The 18,906-nt window shown below is 38.0% G+C and overlaps 1 protein-coding gene across 1 annotated transcript in view; it reads right to left on the bottom strand.

The window, feature by feature from the left end:
• Window positions 1–1,186: 1,186 nt before the first annotated feature.
• SLC7A11 (solute carrier family 7 member 11) overlaps window positions 1,187–18,906 on the bottom strand; it is a 271,394-nt gene continuing 253,674 nt past the window's right edge. Inside the window, exons 10-12 of the mRNA XM_075615257.1 lie at window positions 14,728–14,877; window positions 12,816–12,993; window positions 1,187–4,685 (exon numbers count right to left, since the gene is read on the bottom strand). Of these exons, the coding sequence (XP_075471372.1) occupies window positions 4,621–4,685; window positions 12,816–12,993; window positions 14,728–14,877 (393 nt within the window). The 3' untranslated portion in view covers window positions 1,187–4,620. The remainder of the gene's footprint in view (window positions 4,686–12,815; window positions 12,994–14,727; window positions 14,878–18,906) is intronic.

The following is an 18,906-nucleotide window of genomic DNA, read 5'->3' as shown; positions in this document are numbered from 1 at the left end:
AGACTGTGTAGCACATGAGTCAGTGAGACTTAGGAGACAGAGGGGGAAAGAAGGGGGCCAGAGAGCTGCAAGCTTCTGCCCTAGGCCAGAAATCCCCAGGCTAGAGTTGAGGCCCTGACTTCCCACTAGTGAGGGTGGGTGGTCACAGGGACAGGCCCTAGTACAGGAATCAGTCACATTAGAGAGAGAGAGAGAAGTGTCAAGGACCACAGACTGTCGCAGCACCATTACAGAGGTTTGGGATCAGACCTCTTCAAGCACAGCAACAGCCAACCGGGTGGGATCGCCCTGGAAGGTATCCCTTACGCATCTTCACCGTCGGATCCTTTGCGAAGTCTGTTTGCAAGTCCAAGCGCTGAAGCGCTCGGCAGGTAACATCCATAAGTGCACCAACTATAAATCAGTACCTAGTAGCTGCGCAGTCACACACACACATACCTTACTTTGGGGGTGGGGTTGTGGTGTAGGGAGTTGGACACGGTGTGGGTACACGGTGAGGGGTTGCGACCTGCGAGACGCATTAGCTACTGTGTCTCCTAGAAGAGAGACACTTAATGTATGATATGCATGGTTATTGTTACTGTTAGTAAAGTCACTGTTCTTTTACATGCTGTGTGTGTGGTATTATATTATTGTCCTGTGAGGAACAACTCCCGCTCTGCTGGGAGCCATCACAGGTGGAGGCGCTGCACCCTATAGTATTGTTCAGGAGGATACACCCCAGGCTCTCATTGGCGGAGGCTCAGGCCTCCTGTGAGCCTAACAGGTAAAGCACCACACTGGGTAATACATATAGCTCCCCTCACATGCACCCTATCTGTGATTGGGTGAGGGAATATGGGTTACATACATGTAAGAGAATCCTCTGAGCTCAAATCTATTCTATGATGGCCTTCTATTTAATAGAGCATTTGTGTAGGTAGCGGACAGAGAAAGTATTATAGTAAGTAACATATAAAAAAAGGAAACTGGGGATTGTTCTCAATGTACAGTGTCCCACTCACTTTATTCCTTTAACTCAGTGGTTCTCAAATATTCTTGTATTTATGATGTACATATCAGTTGCCTTTCTCCCATCAATAGTTATAAATGTATTTCGACATTAATTTTCAAATGGTTAAGTGCCTTTGTAGTATCCCAACAATGACAGAAAAATCAAACTCAGATTCAATATACAGTACTTTATTTTAGATTTCTGCTTTTATAATCATAGAATCATCTTGAATTAAAACAAATACAGTATACACTACAAAGGTACATTGTTAAAATAATGCCACATTAACTTACTTAAATATCATACCCTTTTACACATTGCGTAAAGAATATGCGCTTCAGAAAACAAATACTTAGCAGACACATCAGTTTGCATGCATTAAATTTAAAAGCACGGTAGAAATATACAGTATAGTTACACATAAAAAAGAGTTCATGAAAAAATATAAAATTGGTATGGTTAAAACCAGTAATGCAACCTTGGAACTTTTTATATTTTTAAGGTTTCTGGAGCCGGGTTCCCTCAGAGCTTAATCTGTGTTTACTAGGCTCCAGGGATTCCTGGTTCCCAAGATATTTCTACATTTTTTGAGGGCTGTGTTTGACACAAAAAAGCGGCAAATATGGTGCTGTATGATAAATATGATGGCGGCATCACTAATTGAAAGCTGTAACATCCTCTCCCAATGAAGTTTCAGCATTTCTGTTGTCCTTACCCTGCTGCCATTTTGCATGCTCAGGAAATCTCATGTGTAAAACAAATACTGTTACTCTTATATTCATCTAATAAAGATGCATTGCATCCGACAAGGGACATACTCATTTAAATCAGTATATTTAGGAGATTCTCACACCTCTCTACTGGACAACTCAAGTTCTTTATCAGGAAATTTGGTCAATTTGGGTCTTAGATCAAATTAATGTTTTTTTTAAAAATAATGTAAAACAGGAACAATAAAACTACAGTATAACACAAACATTGTTTTTTACATTTGTATTTATATATAGGCAAAAAATAGTGTAAATAATCAAGCATCATAAACTCACTCATGATCTTTAAAAAAAAAGTTAACATTGGAACTGTCTTATCTGAAAATATACTTTACAATTCTGACACCTTTTACATTAGAATGAAGGCTATATGTGGTAGGGATTCTTTCTGTCTGCTAAATTCTATCTACAGCTCTGAATAAACAGTCAGCGCTATACAAGAAAAAAAAAAGGCAACAACAATGCATTGGACCAGAACTCTTTTCTACTCAGTGGGAGCAGTTTCTCAATCTTTTTGACATTTATCAACTTCTAAACCTTGGTCAAAGTGCATTGGAAAAAAACAGAGGTACAGTTTGTGGAATCAGAAAAACACAAACCTGTTGAACAAGAGGTGAGAGTTCTTTGAACACACATTTTAAAAGGTTTGTGCTATAAGAAATGTGTATATTTTCCTTTTCTTCTAAAAGATTTAGCTTGTAAGTTCAAAACAAATAAAAACAGTAGTGGTGTTCTGTATATAACATTACATCATTGATACCAAAACAATATGTTACATATGTCAATGGGAATTGTAAGTCACCCACAAAAGTGATTCCATGATGAAAAGACCATCATAGAAAAAAAGAACATACAATAAGATATCATCAGAGAAATACGTTTAGTGAAGGAAAACCAAGAACCTCTTTTTATACATTGTATTTTTTTGCTTCTGGTTAAATGCTATTTTTCCAGTGACTTCACTTTTTAAAAATGAATGATGTTTCTCAATGTGAGAATTTAGAGTGAAAAATACATTTAATTTTGGCTTGTATTTTTAAAACCATTTCTCCAAATTAGATGAGAACATTTTACCTTTTAGTTTATTCTTACCAGTCATAGAGTGTTTTTACAATTGAGATGAGTGCATGAAGAAGATATTGTAGCCAACGCATTTGTGCAAACATGCAAATAAATACAAAATTGGCACATTACTGTAGGATTATCATTTTATTTAAATGGCCTATTCTTTGATTTCATTATATGGGGCTGAGAAGTCCTGTGTATACATATTCCTATGGATATACAGGACTATATGGTAGTCTACATTAGGGGCGCTAACTTTTTGCTGTGCCCCTCCCTGCCTGCTCCTATCCGTTCTAAGCCCCCCTCTTTACCTAGCGCAGCTCATTTGATGCGTGAAGTCACATCACATGACCCCATGGCGTAATTTGCCATGGACATGAGTGACGCCGGCAGAGTCCAGGTACGTTTTCGAGTTGCAGGGGCCTCACGCGATCCCCCGGCATTTAATTTAAATGCCTCAGGGAGGAGCGCTGGGCCTCTGCAACCACCCGCGCCCCCCTCCCCCAGACAAATCCAGCACCACCACTTTGCGCACCGCTGGTCTATATCTGTATCAAACTGGGGGATGTGGCCCTCAGGGGGCAATATATTTTCTGTGGGGGCGCAGCATGTTATAGAGGTCCCACGCTTTCCCCGCATGAGGACCACGTGAGGCCTCTATAATACAATTACCTTCCCTTCCAGCTACGCGTCATCCTGGTAACCCGGCGTCAAACGATGCCGCAGGGTCACGAGACGTCTTGTTACCATGGCAACGTGACGTCACATGACCCTGTGCGTCATTTGACGCCAGGGTCAAACAAGGGCGGGGTGTGAGGAATCGAGGAGAGCAGGCAGGGTGCGCACGAAGAAAAGTTTGCGCATCCCTGGTCTACATGATAAAATGATGTAAGTTGCAACAAAATTGCTGGTCATCATTTCAACTGGAGTAACCCAAAAGATATATTGGGCGAGCATTAACACTATACATTATTCATACATAGGGATGCACCAAGTTTTTGTCTTTCAGTTTGAGAATTATATTGTTAATTTGTTTTTTATATTTTGCAATATTTAAAAATATATTATGTTTTTCAAATATTCCGAAAATGGTGAATTTATGCCATTTTAGGCATATTTTTTCCTGTTTATTGCATTAAAAAAAAATACTACAACATTTAAATTGGTCATGTGATTATGCACATTGTTATTCCTGAACCTTGCTGGTTTTCAACAATGTTTTTTTTTTTTTGAGAAAAAAAAATGACAAATTTCGGCCCAAACTCAAACTGTGCAAACATTTCTCATATCTCTATTCGTAGTAGAGAACAATGAGTCTGTTTACTAAAGTGTGGTAGCCAAGAAAGTGAAAGTGATCAGTTGTTCATTTAGAAAAAAGCTAGAAAACAAAAACGCACTGCCATTAAGAAATGCATAAAGCGGTTTACAAAACAGAAGGCTATAAAACAGTACAGTCTAAAACGAAAACAACACAGACATTATTACAGTTATTCATAACCTTCACAAACAATAGGGATTCAACTGAGGCTGTGCTTTTGGTTTGTATTCATTTAAGGTAAATTAATTTAAGGTAAAAGTGCTGTTGAATAAATATAGTAGCAGACCTAATATGCTTGATATAAAGACATTGGAGATATACTGTAATGCACTCAATACATGCACATCTGTATTGATTATCAGTTTCAAGAGCAAAAACAGTGAACGTCTTAAACACTTGTTACATTTTAAGATTTTGGCACCCCTTTACAAACTCATAGATCTGCATTGTGTCTGTTCCAGCAAGATATCTTCTCAAGAAATATTCTCTTCTGCTGGTACAACTTCCAGAAGTATCTGCAGCATTCTGGTTGTTCTGTCTATGAAGAAAAATAGAGGTGTGAAAAGTACTGGAGGAGAAGCCCCTCAAAAGGTTCACACATCAGTGTTCATCAACTGGTAAAGCCTGTCATAACATAATATACATAATGCATTTTTAATGTACATGGCATTCCTGGATGGCATTCACCATTCCCTGCATGCCTTATTCCAATAACAAGGAAGGTCAAAGCATTGCTCTAACTGCAAATTACTAGAAATAAAATTGAAAATTAAAGCTTGTTGCTAAGAGGGGGATTCTAAAAACTATAAGATATAAACCGTGATACCAAATTACAGCATTACTATAATGATAATAAATGCTTATTTATTAAAGCATACAACGATTCATGTATTAGACTGCCATGAGCTATAAAAAGCTATGGCTATATTATAGCCATAATCACAATCATAGTCAGAAACAACAGTAGTCTAATAAAAAAGGTACTATAATACCCTTTGATTTCATGGGCCATTGGCCGCATCATATAACTACCTTCCATAAATACAATGAAAAAGTATTATGGAATGGCCATGTCATACAGCTATCAAATAATGTTTCATAATTTTCGTCCAATATGTTTCATCTCTCAGTTCACTTTATATACTTAACTAGAAATCACAACTCAAATATTGCTGTCCTTCAAAGATCCTCAATGACTTTGTGTTCTAAACATATTTGTCCTAAATAATAATGTATTCAAAATTATAGTAGTTAATTTCTGCAGGAATCTACTGTATATATTTAAATCACAAAATTGTGTCTTACTTGCTTATCCTTCCTAAACCAGCAATCATAATCGGTTATAAGAATAAACAAAAATAGATGTGTCCTCAGCATTTGAACTTTGTCAGGTTGGCAGTCTGAACAATCTAAGAATATACTGTGCAACAATAAACTGATAAAAAAAAAAAACAGCATTTACATAGAGATTATGATAATTAAAGCATAATGTCTGAATATTAATATTCAAACTGATTACTGTTTTACATTTGCAAATTGATTTTTTTTGTCTAATGAACCAGTCTTCAAAGATCATGTCACAAATATGTTTGCCACTAAATAATAACTTGATACCCATACAAAAAGAGTAACATACTGTAGAAAATTACTAATCCTACTGTGTTGGTAAATAAAGCTAGAGTATTGCCTATCTCAATGTGCCCTAACCATGTTCTATGTATATCACCTTTTAAAATAACTTGATCAAAAATTTTTTTTTTTTGATGTGCATATAGCTAGTTTACATTTTGGGTAGGAAGGAGCAATGTACATTTACATCATGTCCCAGCATTAGAAGAAAATATTTGGTATTATTGGTGTTCCTAGATTTATTGTCTTTTTATTGATTGAGAGAAAGACTATGTCCAATATAAAATGCAGATCTGAACATTTATCACGTGTTCAATTAGTTCTCACAAAACACCAAGAATACCAGCACACAGCAGACTACTCTATACAGGTAATATGTGAAATGCATTGTCCTGACCTTAGAGTATCAGGTTAAGTTGCCTTAGCGACACATTAGAGAGCATTTTTCAAAGGCACTCATTCAGATATATCTTGTAGAATACTATTATATCAAATGTTTCATTATTTTTCAGCAGGAAGAATCAGTACTTAAGTAAACAGAATGTATTGGGGGAAAAAAAAACTTAAGAACAGCAATAGAAGAAAAAGTACAGCAAGGGAACATTTAGGTATATCCCTGAAATATTTCAATTGTTGGCCTCGAATCCTCAAACAACCACTTTATTTGAATCCCTTGACCGAGGAGAGCCACACATTTAAACATTTAAGGCTGTGGTTCAGAGATTATATGGAATGTTTAGAAAAACATAATTTTGTATCCACAAATTGTTTTGTTTTTTTAGAGATACCACCAACATGTCCTTACCATACCTCATTTGAAATTGATTATCTATGGTTACAGATACATTTGCCCCATTTGCACCAAATTTGACACCAATTTTTTGCCATTCTTGTTTGTTCACAAATCTACCCAGAAAAATAATGTTAGTCGGAAATGCTGGCATATTGACCCCATTATTTTTACTTTCCACTGGTCTTGCCTTTACGGGTTTGCTTTTCAGCAAGGGTTTCCAGCTGCCATTTTTGCAGCTGATGCACTCAATAGTAAATGCAATATTTTAAGAAACCAGAGTAGTGATGAAGTAAGGCCTCGGCCATGTTCCCTGCTTGCTGGCGGAAGCGCGCTGACATGGGCTCCCGCTCAGCACTGAGCCACTACAGCTGCAATAAGAGCGGCTTTAGTAGGGGCTCACCTATGCTTCTGCAAGCGCGCGGAAGCGTAGGTCTTAGGGGAATTTAAACTACCCCCGCTTGCCGGCGCGACAGGCCGGTCATGTGAGCGGTTCGCCCAATGAGGGCGAACCAGCTCCGTGACGTCACTGGCCCGCCCCCGGCCAGAGAACGTGCCCGTCCCCGGCTCGCCCCCTGGCGGCCCCCTGACAGCGCATGCGGTAAGCAACCGCAAGGCCAGGGAAAGCATCCGCTTTCCCTGAGCCTCAGCATGCCTCAGCGAGCAAGCAGGGAGCCTGGCCGAGGCCTTACAGTATTACTAATCCAGTGATGCACAAAGAGACCCTCTAGGTTTAGAAGATGTACAGAAAATGTATGCTTGAATTGCTGTTTTAAGTTGCCCAGATATTAGGTTAAAGTATCATGTTTTTCAAAGACTACTCATAAAATATAGCCCACATTTGTATAGTTTCTTTCATTGTTAGCTTTTCAATTAGTTTGTGATTAGACCATTAATATTCATAAAACCTAAATTGCCTTCAATCTTTGGGACAAAAAACATTTGCTACTGGCTATCACTCTTTACTGACAATAGGGTACATTTGCTAAATGGTGCTATGCCACAAGTAGAGATGGGTGAATGTGTTAAGATTTGAGTTGCAAATGTTTAACTATTTTTCTAGCAACATTCGATTCACGGTTTGACATCCGATGGCGGTTTCACCATAATGTGTGAATGACCCTCAAACCATCGTAGTTTTTTTTTTTTTTACTTCAGTGCCCCTTTCTTTGAATATCATAACATCCACCCGCGAATGTGTAGTAGATATTTGATTTGGCCAGAGATTCCACACTCTGAATTCTGAAGAGAGAGAATCCAATGTTACAACATTGGCAAACGTTTTTGCGATGGCGGTATTGCATACACTAGAACAAAGGTAGGCGTATGCCACTTTTTAATACCAAACCATAAATATCCACAGCTGTGATGAACTGGCACATTCACAGCGAATTTGAAGGTCGGTGAAAAATGTACCCAACTCTAGCCATAAGATACCTTCCAGTGTCAGAAGACACCTTACAGCCCAATAACTTTAAAGGCATAGCACCACTTAGTAATTATGGCACTACATGCCTTTGATTTACTGCACTTTCATAGTATATAAACTCAGTGATATCTAGTGAGGGAGTCATGAATGATTTAGGTAAATCCGCAGGTATTTAATCCAGTTATCATAAAAGCTGAATAGAAGGGTTGAAAAAAGCAAAGTAGTGGTCGATTTGGTGATAGGTATAGGTAGAGGTAAAATACTTAATCCTTTCCTAAAAATAAATGTTCATTTTTTTTTATCAGAACAGTGATACAGTATAAGACAAACCTGGTTAAACACTGGCATCTAGTGGCTAAAAAAAATTATATATATTATACACATGTAACTGGCATTTAGCACAGTGTGAATGTTTCAAATTTTTTAACAAACAATGCCTATCTAATGTTTCATCGATTTGGATATGAAGAGTCAGTAGTTACAGTATGTGCACTCTGATTTAACTGTTTGTTCAATGCCCTATATTTTGCTTACAAGCGTGATAATCTATTGCATATATGTTTTGGGGAAAAAGAAGAGAGATGGAACGAAGATAGAAAAGGCACTGTAGTAAAACAAAATGTAGATTGTAGCAGCAATTCCCCCTAGCTTTTTACATATATTACCTGAACGAGAGGGTCCCGAGCTCTACTCTAAGCTCCAGGGATACTCCAGTTCCTGTGTTATCAGCCTCTATGGTAACCCAACAGGATGCTGCAATGTAATGACTTTCTTTTGCCTACCAGTGTGAGGTTTACCCTGGTGACCATATTGATTCAAAGTGACAACTATTCTTCTCTAGGGAAACCATGGCAGGTACAGTATCTAAAGACTCATGGTTTTTTTCAGGGGACGAAATACTATAATTCAGCTCTGGGGGTACACCAGTTCAGATAATGAAAAAAAAATGGATTCCTCCTTTAAGCCATTTTGATGCAATACATTTGAAAATAATCCTTTTAAATGGCTTCTGAGACTTCCATTTATAAGGTCAACGATAGTGTCTTCTGCTACACCTTAAAATCACTACAGTCATCTCTCACCTGTGGTCAGAGAGACTTTTCTATCCCCAGTCGAATGTCAACCTGTGTAAGTCAGTCTGTGATACAGTAAGTTGCTCTTCAGAATCAAGTCCACTATGTTATGGCTTTGTGTGGCCATACTCAATGTGTTATTAACAACATTGTTTACTGTCTACTGTCAGGAATAAGGAATATTTTCAAAACCCTTGTTGTAAGCAATATTATTAGTGCACGTAGAAGGCTCAAATAGAGCTAAATATGTATATAGTGGCTAGGGATATAAAATCTGAATTACAGGACAGAGCAAACAAAAGTAGATTCTCCCCAAAAAGATAGAAGTCCTTCTTCACCCCAAAAGACATGCGCTCCTACTCAATATGCTGTAACACTGTCTTCACCTTGCTCAGGATGATTTGAACTGCATTATTTTTAAGGGAGTTAAAATCTTTCCATGCAAGGCTTCACATAATATTGAAAGGGGATAACCGCAATAGACTGAAAGGAAGGGAGAGATTGACTGACATACTGTAGTATGAAATTGTAGTCTGAGAATAAAAATGGGATAGTGGGATCAATAGGGACATTTGCCCAAACAGCAATGTAAAGAATAATAGACCAGTATTTGAATGCAACAAAGCAATTTGGTGGATCAATTCTGGAAAAGAACCTCTGTTGTACCCTGACAAAAGCATCCGTTCTTACTATTTCTTCTAAGGCCATGCAGGAACCTGTTAATAATTCTGAATATCATTCCCTTTCCCTCAAATGGATGTTCATGAATGTATGCTCATATCCTCCTAATATTTATCTTTTTCATTGTTCCTTCACTTCCTTTCTCCTCTGTTTATTCAGATTATAAACTCTTTAAACAACTGTAATAAGGTGCCCAAAAGAATAAAATAATTATTCTGATTGTATTTGTTAATAAAGCTCAGCAGAAGGCTTGGCGGTGATTTTCTGATGCAGGCTGTTTCGGGTGTCATCACACAACTGTAATCATGCACAAAAAGAACAGCTATTTCGAATATATATATATATATATATATATATATATATATATATATATATATATATATATATATATATATATATATATAATCACAGTGTAGTACTATAAACAATTACAGTCCTAGATATTTTCTAAAAAAAAAACAACTTAAAGTAAATATGTATGCATGGCTTACATTCAGTGGTACTCTATGTCCTCTAGGAGTGTTCTCATTCATAATGAAGTACATAATGGTACTATACTACTGTACATAAAACCACTAAAAATCTTGGCTCTAACAATGTGCATACAGTACTAATAAACTGAACAGCATTTAACAAGTAAATGTTACGGGTGGTAAAAGATGCAAGCTGTTACTTTAAGGTGCCCCATTCTCCCTTGCTGACAGGGTTCAGTAGCATTCTGATCTGTATAAAAAGAGCAACTTGCTAGAAAAACATATTTTAATTAGATGACTTTTAATTATAGTTAATCCTTAATGCCAAAGATTGCTTTGGTCTGCAGTGGTTGTTAAAATCACATCTAATGCCACTTTGTGATGATGTTTACTGCAATAAAATGGCAGCAGAATTACTATACTAAGCAAAACTTTTCACAATACTCGTCACTAAAATGCATTCCAAGTCCAATCTTATTACAAGTTTTGATTACTGAGGCACATTTTATGACAATATTGGGATTTGTAACCTATTTTGTTATGTATGCATCTATATCTAAAAGTTATTTTTATTTAAAATAAATTAACTGTTTTAGTGCCATGGGAGAACCAATTTACTATGTTCTATACCCGTTTGGCAGCATGGGGTTAATTATACAGTTAAATGTATATACTTGGTAGTATTAGTTTACATGTCTTGCACAACTGGTCGATTGATTTAGGGATTACTGCAACTATTGGTACCATGTTTTGCATGGCTAATTTACCACTTGCTGACACTTACTCTTTAATTATGCTAACGATAACGAACAAGACCTCTTTCCTCATACATGCTGCTTCATCTACAGTATTGATTTAGCAAGATTCATGCTTATTTGTAAATGGACCAAATATCTATGTCCAGCACAGCCTTTCAAGACATTTCTGCATTCAGTCATGAGTAAAGGAGAGACTTTTCTATAAGGGATCATGTCTGTCAGCTGTAAATGCCCACAACATCTGGAAATGGAAAGGTATTGTATGGATTATTTTTACTGACAATATGGAGTAAAATTCCCAAAGTGCACAGAAATTAGTTCACATACTGTATGTGCAAATCATACACTTTAAATAATTAATATTTGTTGATTGGTTTACAAACTTTGTGAAGGTAAAAATTTTTTTTTTTAGAAAACGTCAACAGAAGAATGCTTAAAAATAGAATTCAGGGAAAAATCCCACAGTATTTATTTCCGAGTTTGATTGTAAATGTTAGAGTTTTGCAAAAACAATAAAATAATCACAAATACAATCACATATAGGCAAGCCTCACAAATTTCAAGTTTGAAGTCAACATTACCACATACATATAACATAGTTTGCCCCCCCCCCCAATCGCAGATGGGGACCATATGTGGAAATACACTTGTGTTACCGTGTGTGATGCGTCTCTATCTAGAGGGGTTCTGAACCCAGACCCAGTGATCAGGCTGCACGCCACGGAGTGGTTCCTTGGGTTAATCAAACAGCTAAAGGGGCAGATCTCCTTACTTAAGGCCTGTCCCTGAAGTAACCACAAGCTGGGGCAAGGGTAATAGTTATCTGGGCCTATGGGGGTGTCTGGCCTTTTGTAAGGGGCTACTGCTCCCCTGCACCCTCACTTACCCAGCTCCCGGCTCCAACTACCTTCTCTCTCTGCGCGCGAAATGTATCCATTCCCTGCTGCAGGGAATCCTTGCCCTCATTGGCTGCTCTAGGGCACCTGGTACATGCCTCCCTAGGCCTCATGGGAATTGTAGTCCCTCGAAGGCTACTAACCATTGGGGCCGCGTGCGCGATCGTACTGCGCATGCGTGACTCTGTAATGGCCGCCGCAGATCCCGATCGCTATCTGCGCATGCGCGATGACTGCGCATGAGCATGCATATCCACAATGGCGGCCCCCGCTAGCCGGGTGCGCCGCAAAGGACCGGCTCACCTCACCAGCCACCCGACACCCGCAACTCCCCACGCAGGAGGTAGGAACCATGGGAGTGCCAAGGGGAACCTGGCTACATACAGTATGTGCCATTTACTAGAAACACTTCAAATATATAGTTCTCTGTATACATTTTTTTACTGAAACAGCACGATCACTTATACTTTTTTTAAATTCGATTTAAATAAGGCAATACCGAAAGGCATAGGCAAATATTCTGAGCACTCCCAAAATTATTCTCAGTTTCTTGAGATCTTCTGTTGCACATTTCCATTAAGCTGAGGCAAGTTAAACTAAGCCCAGTGCTATAAATGCTAATGTACTTATGTGAAAAATGAACTCACGTGATCTCAGTTAGCACAGTTGAACATTAACAAAGCAATTGTGTTCACAAACATGCACAATAACATTTGAGCATGCTTTCCAGTAGCATTTGCTGAAAATACTTGTATTCTCTGGATGTTTCATAAACTCAAAAGAAAAAAGCTATTCAATCTCTTGTCATATATTTTCTCTAATTGCTGTTTGAAATGTGCTAAGATTGTTGGTCTAATAACCAAAGAACATAAAAGCATTCCTACTGTAGAAGCCTGGTTTAGCAAACACTGTCATAATCAGTATAAATAACTATGATACCTGAGAATTTCCTGAACCATTTTGGCTTCTTATCCCATATGACAAAGAGGTAGTAGGCAGGAACACCAGTCAATGTAATTGCAAAGCCAATCCCAGTATTGACGGGGTCAGAGTATAGGGACAATGCCACCATGAAGAGACACGTGAAGGAAAACAATGCTGGTATAAATATTGGCACCTGAAAGAAAGAATAATTACAATTATTGAAAAGACTAAAAGATTTGTATTTCAGAGTTTTATTTGCGAATGAGGATTAAATATTTTTACACAATATCTTGCAAAGAAAGAAATCAGTATGACTGCATGTGTCAGAATAGACAAGTCTGCCTGTTAAAGCACATTTGTCAGGTGGTACAGTGGATTGCTGTGTATTTTGGAAAAGCGCTCCCAATTTTGGCCAGTGTGAGAGTCAGATAATGAGAAATTAAAAGTTGTGAAATTAAACTGGAGATGTAGTAAAGAAATCTGCTTTGCTCCAGAGGACATCATTATTAGGTGAAAGCCTCTAGTGGTTGGAGGGGAACACGCTCTTCGGCTATCTAAGTTAACAAATTCCAGCCTTTACCTGCCCTCTCTCTGATCCATATATTTTACTAGTTTTCCCCACTTACCTGATTTTTAAACTGTTTATTTAATCATAAAATAATGAGCCAAAAACTTAAATAAATAAGACTGCTAATACCCTCTCAATTAGTGGCATTAGTAGACCTGAAAGAACATTATCTTTGAAGGTTGTTAAAACCATGCAAAACAGTTCTCTGCTGCCTGGTAGAGTGGACAAAGTGAGACTAAACAGCAGAAATTGACTGTACTGTAGGCTTTAAGTCTTTTCAAATACAAAAAAACAACTATAGTAGTAAAATAAAGATACGGTTGGTAAGCTGTTTTGAGTGACCTAATGATGTACAGTACCCGGGAATGGGCCCTTGCACACCATATGCAATACTAGTTTTAAGGCATATTGTGCTGACTGCACTGATAGAGCAGCAAAACTTGATTGAAACAGAAGTGGAGTTCTCTCTACTAACATTTCTGGCATCCGGGACCTGTTCAAATGATGTGACAGCTCCATTAGCTATTAACACCATGTGGAAGTGTTGGAAGTCTGGCGGCACTGTAAGGGCATCACATCAAGCTTATATTTAAAGTAGATAATATTTAGGGGACCCGCACTTTTAAAACCTATACTTGTGTTTATTATAATTATAATATACTTGTTGCATACGGTATTCATACTGTAAATAGAATGAAATATATAGTATAAAATATAGTCATTAATATAATGCCCAAGAGAGATGTAGTAACAAACCAAAGTCAGAAGAACAGATAATAAAACTTGATGTGAAATGTGAGTGCAGAACACAGGTATGCTCACATACAGTAGGCAGTTTTAATAAGGTTATCAAAGTACCTTGCCAATGATATTTCTGTACAGTACCTGAAGGCTACATTTAAATGATGAGCATATGCAAACACAGTAGCAGCAGCAGCAATCATCCAGGTACTAAATAATTTTATGACCCAGCAATAGCAATCAATCATTAATACATGAAATCTTCATAAATAATATCGTTTATTTTTCCATTAATACATCTCTGATTTGGTTTGATTACCCTATAAATCATTCCTATACTAACACTGTTCAATGTCTTTGGATTCACAATTACAGATGATACCCGCATGAGCTTATAAAGTCCTGTACTGCATTTGTAAAAATTGCTATAAGCAGAGTGCAAAACTATTACATTTAGGGTAAGGGTTGTGCAGTAGTTGTTATCCGTGCATGCCTACTACAGTTACAAATGCTTTATATTTGTTTATAATAGACCATCTCCCTTAATATCCTTTGACACTGAGAGGTTCAGCATAGCATATAAAGATTAATGTGAGACAGGCACAGAGGTGAGTGTACCTTGAAAGGGCGATGCATCTCAGGTCGTTTGTATCTCAGATAAATGAGTCCAACAACAGCCAGGCCAATAAAAAGCCACCTAGCAAAACTGAGGAAATTCAGGAGGCTGTAGATATCACCGATGAAAAGCATTACCATTGTTAGTGGAAGCTGGAAAATAAAAGCATGCTTTCGTTAAGATGCATGTACTGTAAAAAGAAAGGAATTCTTCTAGCTTATCTTTTGTCTGAGCATATTATCAAATGTTATTTCAATAGATGTTGCATTTAATATAGACATTTAAACTATGTCCATTGTTAAAGTTTTAAATGCTTTGATACTGTTGTGCACTGTAAATGCAGTACACATTGCTTTACGCTTTCCTTTGTGAAATACAAAATGTTGGTTATTGATGCCGTATGTCTAGTATAATGTATATTTATGTGCTTCTTAAAGAAGTTGTCTATAGATGTTTCAAGATTCAGTACTTGTCACAGAGTAGTCCTATTTTTCCATTCCAAGTCATAAGAAATACCTAAGATCGGCTTAGTTCTAAAACAACAACTATAGTACACACCACGTTACAATTTTCTTTTTCTCACTCAAATGGAGGTCTAAGAAAGTGGTTGACTTGCTACTTATGTCATAACAGACGACAGAGAAGCTCAATGCTACATCCAACATGACAAAAATACACAGTAAAATACTTATATATTCTCTTGAAAAAGGGTAATTTAGTTTAACCCTTTGGCCAAAGCATTGTAAGCTTGCGAGCCACGACAAGGCAGATCCTGTTCGCAAGTCCTACAGTACCAGATAAAATATTAATATACCTCTATTAGAATTAAAATTTTCATTTACCTCTTTTAGGAGGGAGAAAGACCACATTGGATCTATATCCAGTAGAATGAAAGAACCTACTAACTTGGGAAGTGGGGAGGACGGGCTTAAAACCTGGGAAGGAGGAGCCACTAACCTCCAACAGCTGAAACTTATGTCATAACCCATGTTTAGAGAGAAAAAAACAATGGGCCATGGCACCTTGGCAAGTGCTTACAGTATATACAGTATCTTCCCATCTCCAACAAATGTTTTTATGTAAATTGTCCATAGATTGAAATCCAATAAGCTTACTGTAGCTGGTCTCTTGACAACATGTTGTTCTAATGTTTCTTAATCCATCCTCCAGCAGTGCATGATTCAATCAGGGAAGAGTATATTTATTTTTCATATAAAACAGGCTTTTGAAGGGTTACATAATTGTCATTCTGAATGTTCCCTAATGCTTCAGTGAAACTGGTAGTGGTTATTATTAACACTTAGATCAACCTATAAATACAAATACATTATCTACCTTAATGGTTTGCTTAATGCTCGTATTTCAATACAATATAAAATCAAAGGATCTTAGAAAGAATATGGTACAAAATGGTCTTTGGGGACTGGTATGTTGTCAGAGTATTGTACATTTCAATACATCTCAGCAATGAAGCTTCTACCAAGGCAGTTAATATTCAGGAGATTCTCAATTTACTGAAAGTTAATTAGTAAACACTCTATCACAAAGGGTAGGCGTTGATCTGATTCTCACAATCCTTGACATGCTTCTTAACCTCAAAATGCATTAGAATTACATGTGTGGGGGTAAGTTTCTGCTTCCATTTAATTGCTGAGTATGAAAGAGCTCAAACCAAAGCATCTTGATGTGCTAGTCAGACAGGCATTATTGATATACAAATTTCTTTTATTAATTTCAAGAAACAGAATGTTTGATTGTTTCATGCATTCATTTATTCCTCAGCACTTAACTAACACAAATGACATATCTATAACATACAGTATAGCCCATATTAACTACTTAAGCTCCCTAACATGAGTTTGAACAAATAACTTACCAGGGTATCATCATTTGTGTAGAGAATTTAGAAGTGTATTGCATTTCGCATGGGGATGTGTGTGAAAGGATTATTTATATTATCTTGCTGGCATGATTTCAAGCCCAAGGCATGATTATGTTTTGTGACATTGTAAGATGATATATATTTTACTATAGACATGCAGCCTTATGTTCCCTACACTGAGAATCTCTGTGCTTGCTTTATTTCATAGCCATTGCTCACTGCCAATGTTCCTTCTCATTGTTTTGTCCCTGTAAAACATTTTTTTAACCACAGAATCAATTTACTGACTAGTCTTTTTCCATTATAAATGTGTACACTTGTTTGTGCCCTTCATTACAGTGGTGCCTCTGATGAGTCCGTTGTGGATTCTCAGACGATAGAGTTTTACTTCACTTCCAATTAAGCAAATTCCGGTTTTATTAGTCATATACCTTTGTTTCAGAAGACTTCATGTCTGTGAAAGAGGCTGAAATAATCAGTCCCTTTCCATCCATCCAATCCCAAGAAACACAGACTAATAAGAAGTGATTTACTTTCCTACCTCAGAGAGTTAAATACCAGCGGCAGATGCACAAATCAGCCAGTGAAACTCATAACAGCAAGATGCAGTATGGCCTTCCAAAGGAATAAAATAATGAAAGAAACAAAAGTAATCTTATTCTAATGATGTTGCTTTTTCTACTTAAGTGTTCTGGACAAGTGTAGGGCTTTAGAAAAGCATAATAAATTGTTTAAAGGAGCAGCCACTTTTCATAAAAGGGATGAATAATTACAGATGGAGTCTCCTTTATTTGCAATTTGGGTGCAAGGAAACTGCAGCTGAACGGAGCCTGACCGTGGCCTGATCGCAGCTTCCCCTCACCCAAATACTCAGACTAATTTCCCATAATGATTAATGCATTGGAGGTCTCTGCTTCTGAATGGGACTCCCGCTGCATTAATCCTACCGGGCTGCACGAGTCTGTAAGAGCTGAGCAGAGAGAAGCGGTCCCTGTTTCTGCCTCCCTGCACAGCTCTTACAGGAGATCGTAAAGGAACTTCTCAAGGAGAGAAAGATGCGTCGCACAGCACAAAAATAGATGAAGGCTGATGTGGGATAAAAATAAGCTTTATTTGCACAAGGTGCAAGCGAGTCCTCTTTACGCGTTTCGGCCTGGAAGGCCTTTGTCAAAAGAGTAATTCGCTTGCATCACAAGACATCTAGTTATACACCAGCAGATCTATGACAGCTGTTCAAATCAATCAACACAATGAATATCAGGTGTCTAGTATAATAATCATTGATCACCTTTTGATCAATGATTATTATACTAGACACCTGATATTCATTGTGTTGATTGATTTGAACAGCTGTCATAGATCTGCTGGTGTATAACTAGATGTCTTGTGATGCAAGCGAATTACTCTTTTGACAAAGGCCTTCCAGGCCGAAACGCGTAAAGAGGACTCGCTTGCACCTTGTGCAAATAAAGCTTATTTTTATCCCACATCAGCCTTCATCTATTTTTGTGCTGTGCGACGCATCTTTCTCTCCTTGAGAAGTTCCTTTACATTGCTGCATCAAGCGTCTGCACGCTGAGTTCCTGCTGGCTTGCGGTTTCCTTCACTGAGTCTGCCGTGACGTTATCAGCAAGTATCGTTCTGGCCGCCGGTCAGGTGACCGCCCTCCGCGTCTGCGGGTATTGGGTTGGCGGTGAAGAGCAAAGATCACAAGCAGAGACACCCTGACTTCAGCCAGGAGAAGCAGATATATTATACTGAGAAGACCCGCACAGGCTTCACTAACCACTACAAAGACTTACACGTGAGTGTCCCATATCCCAACCTCATAGTGCTCGCGGTGAGCCGGTTGGGGGGAATGATTATATGTGTCTTCATATTACACTAAGGTTGTGTATCGCCTGGGTCTAGAAGATTTACTTTATCTTGCACCAGCAGGACTATGCTATATTCTGAGCGCCTGGAGGGTTAATCGGATGATTCACCCGTTTGTATGCTTACAGGAGATCGCACTGGTTTTATTTTTAAAACATAGGATTGAAGCAGGGGGTCTCCGGAGCTGAACCCATTATTTTCAGGTCCGGCACTCCCTGCTTCCCGAGGTAAAGTCTGAAACGGAGACCTGTACCTCGGGAAGCAGGAGTACCCCAGATCTGAAAGTAATGTGGTTCAGCTCCAGAGACCCGTTGCTTCAATCCAATGTTCTGTAATAAAAATAAGAATAAAAACAGCGTGATCGCCTGTTAGAACTGTGCAGTGTGAGGGACCACTTCTCTCTGCTCTCACTATGCACCTCTTT

Source organism: Ascaphus truei, chromosome 1 (assembly GCF_040206685.1).
Source record: "Ascaphus truei isolate aAscTru1 chromosome 1, aAscTru1.hap1, whole genome shotgun sequence".
Lineage (NCBI taxonomy): Eukaryota > Metazoa > Chordata > Amphibia > Anura > Ascaphidae > Ascaphus > Ascaphus truei.
This window is presented reverse-complemented; position numbering and strand designations above follow the sequence as displayed.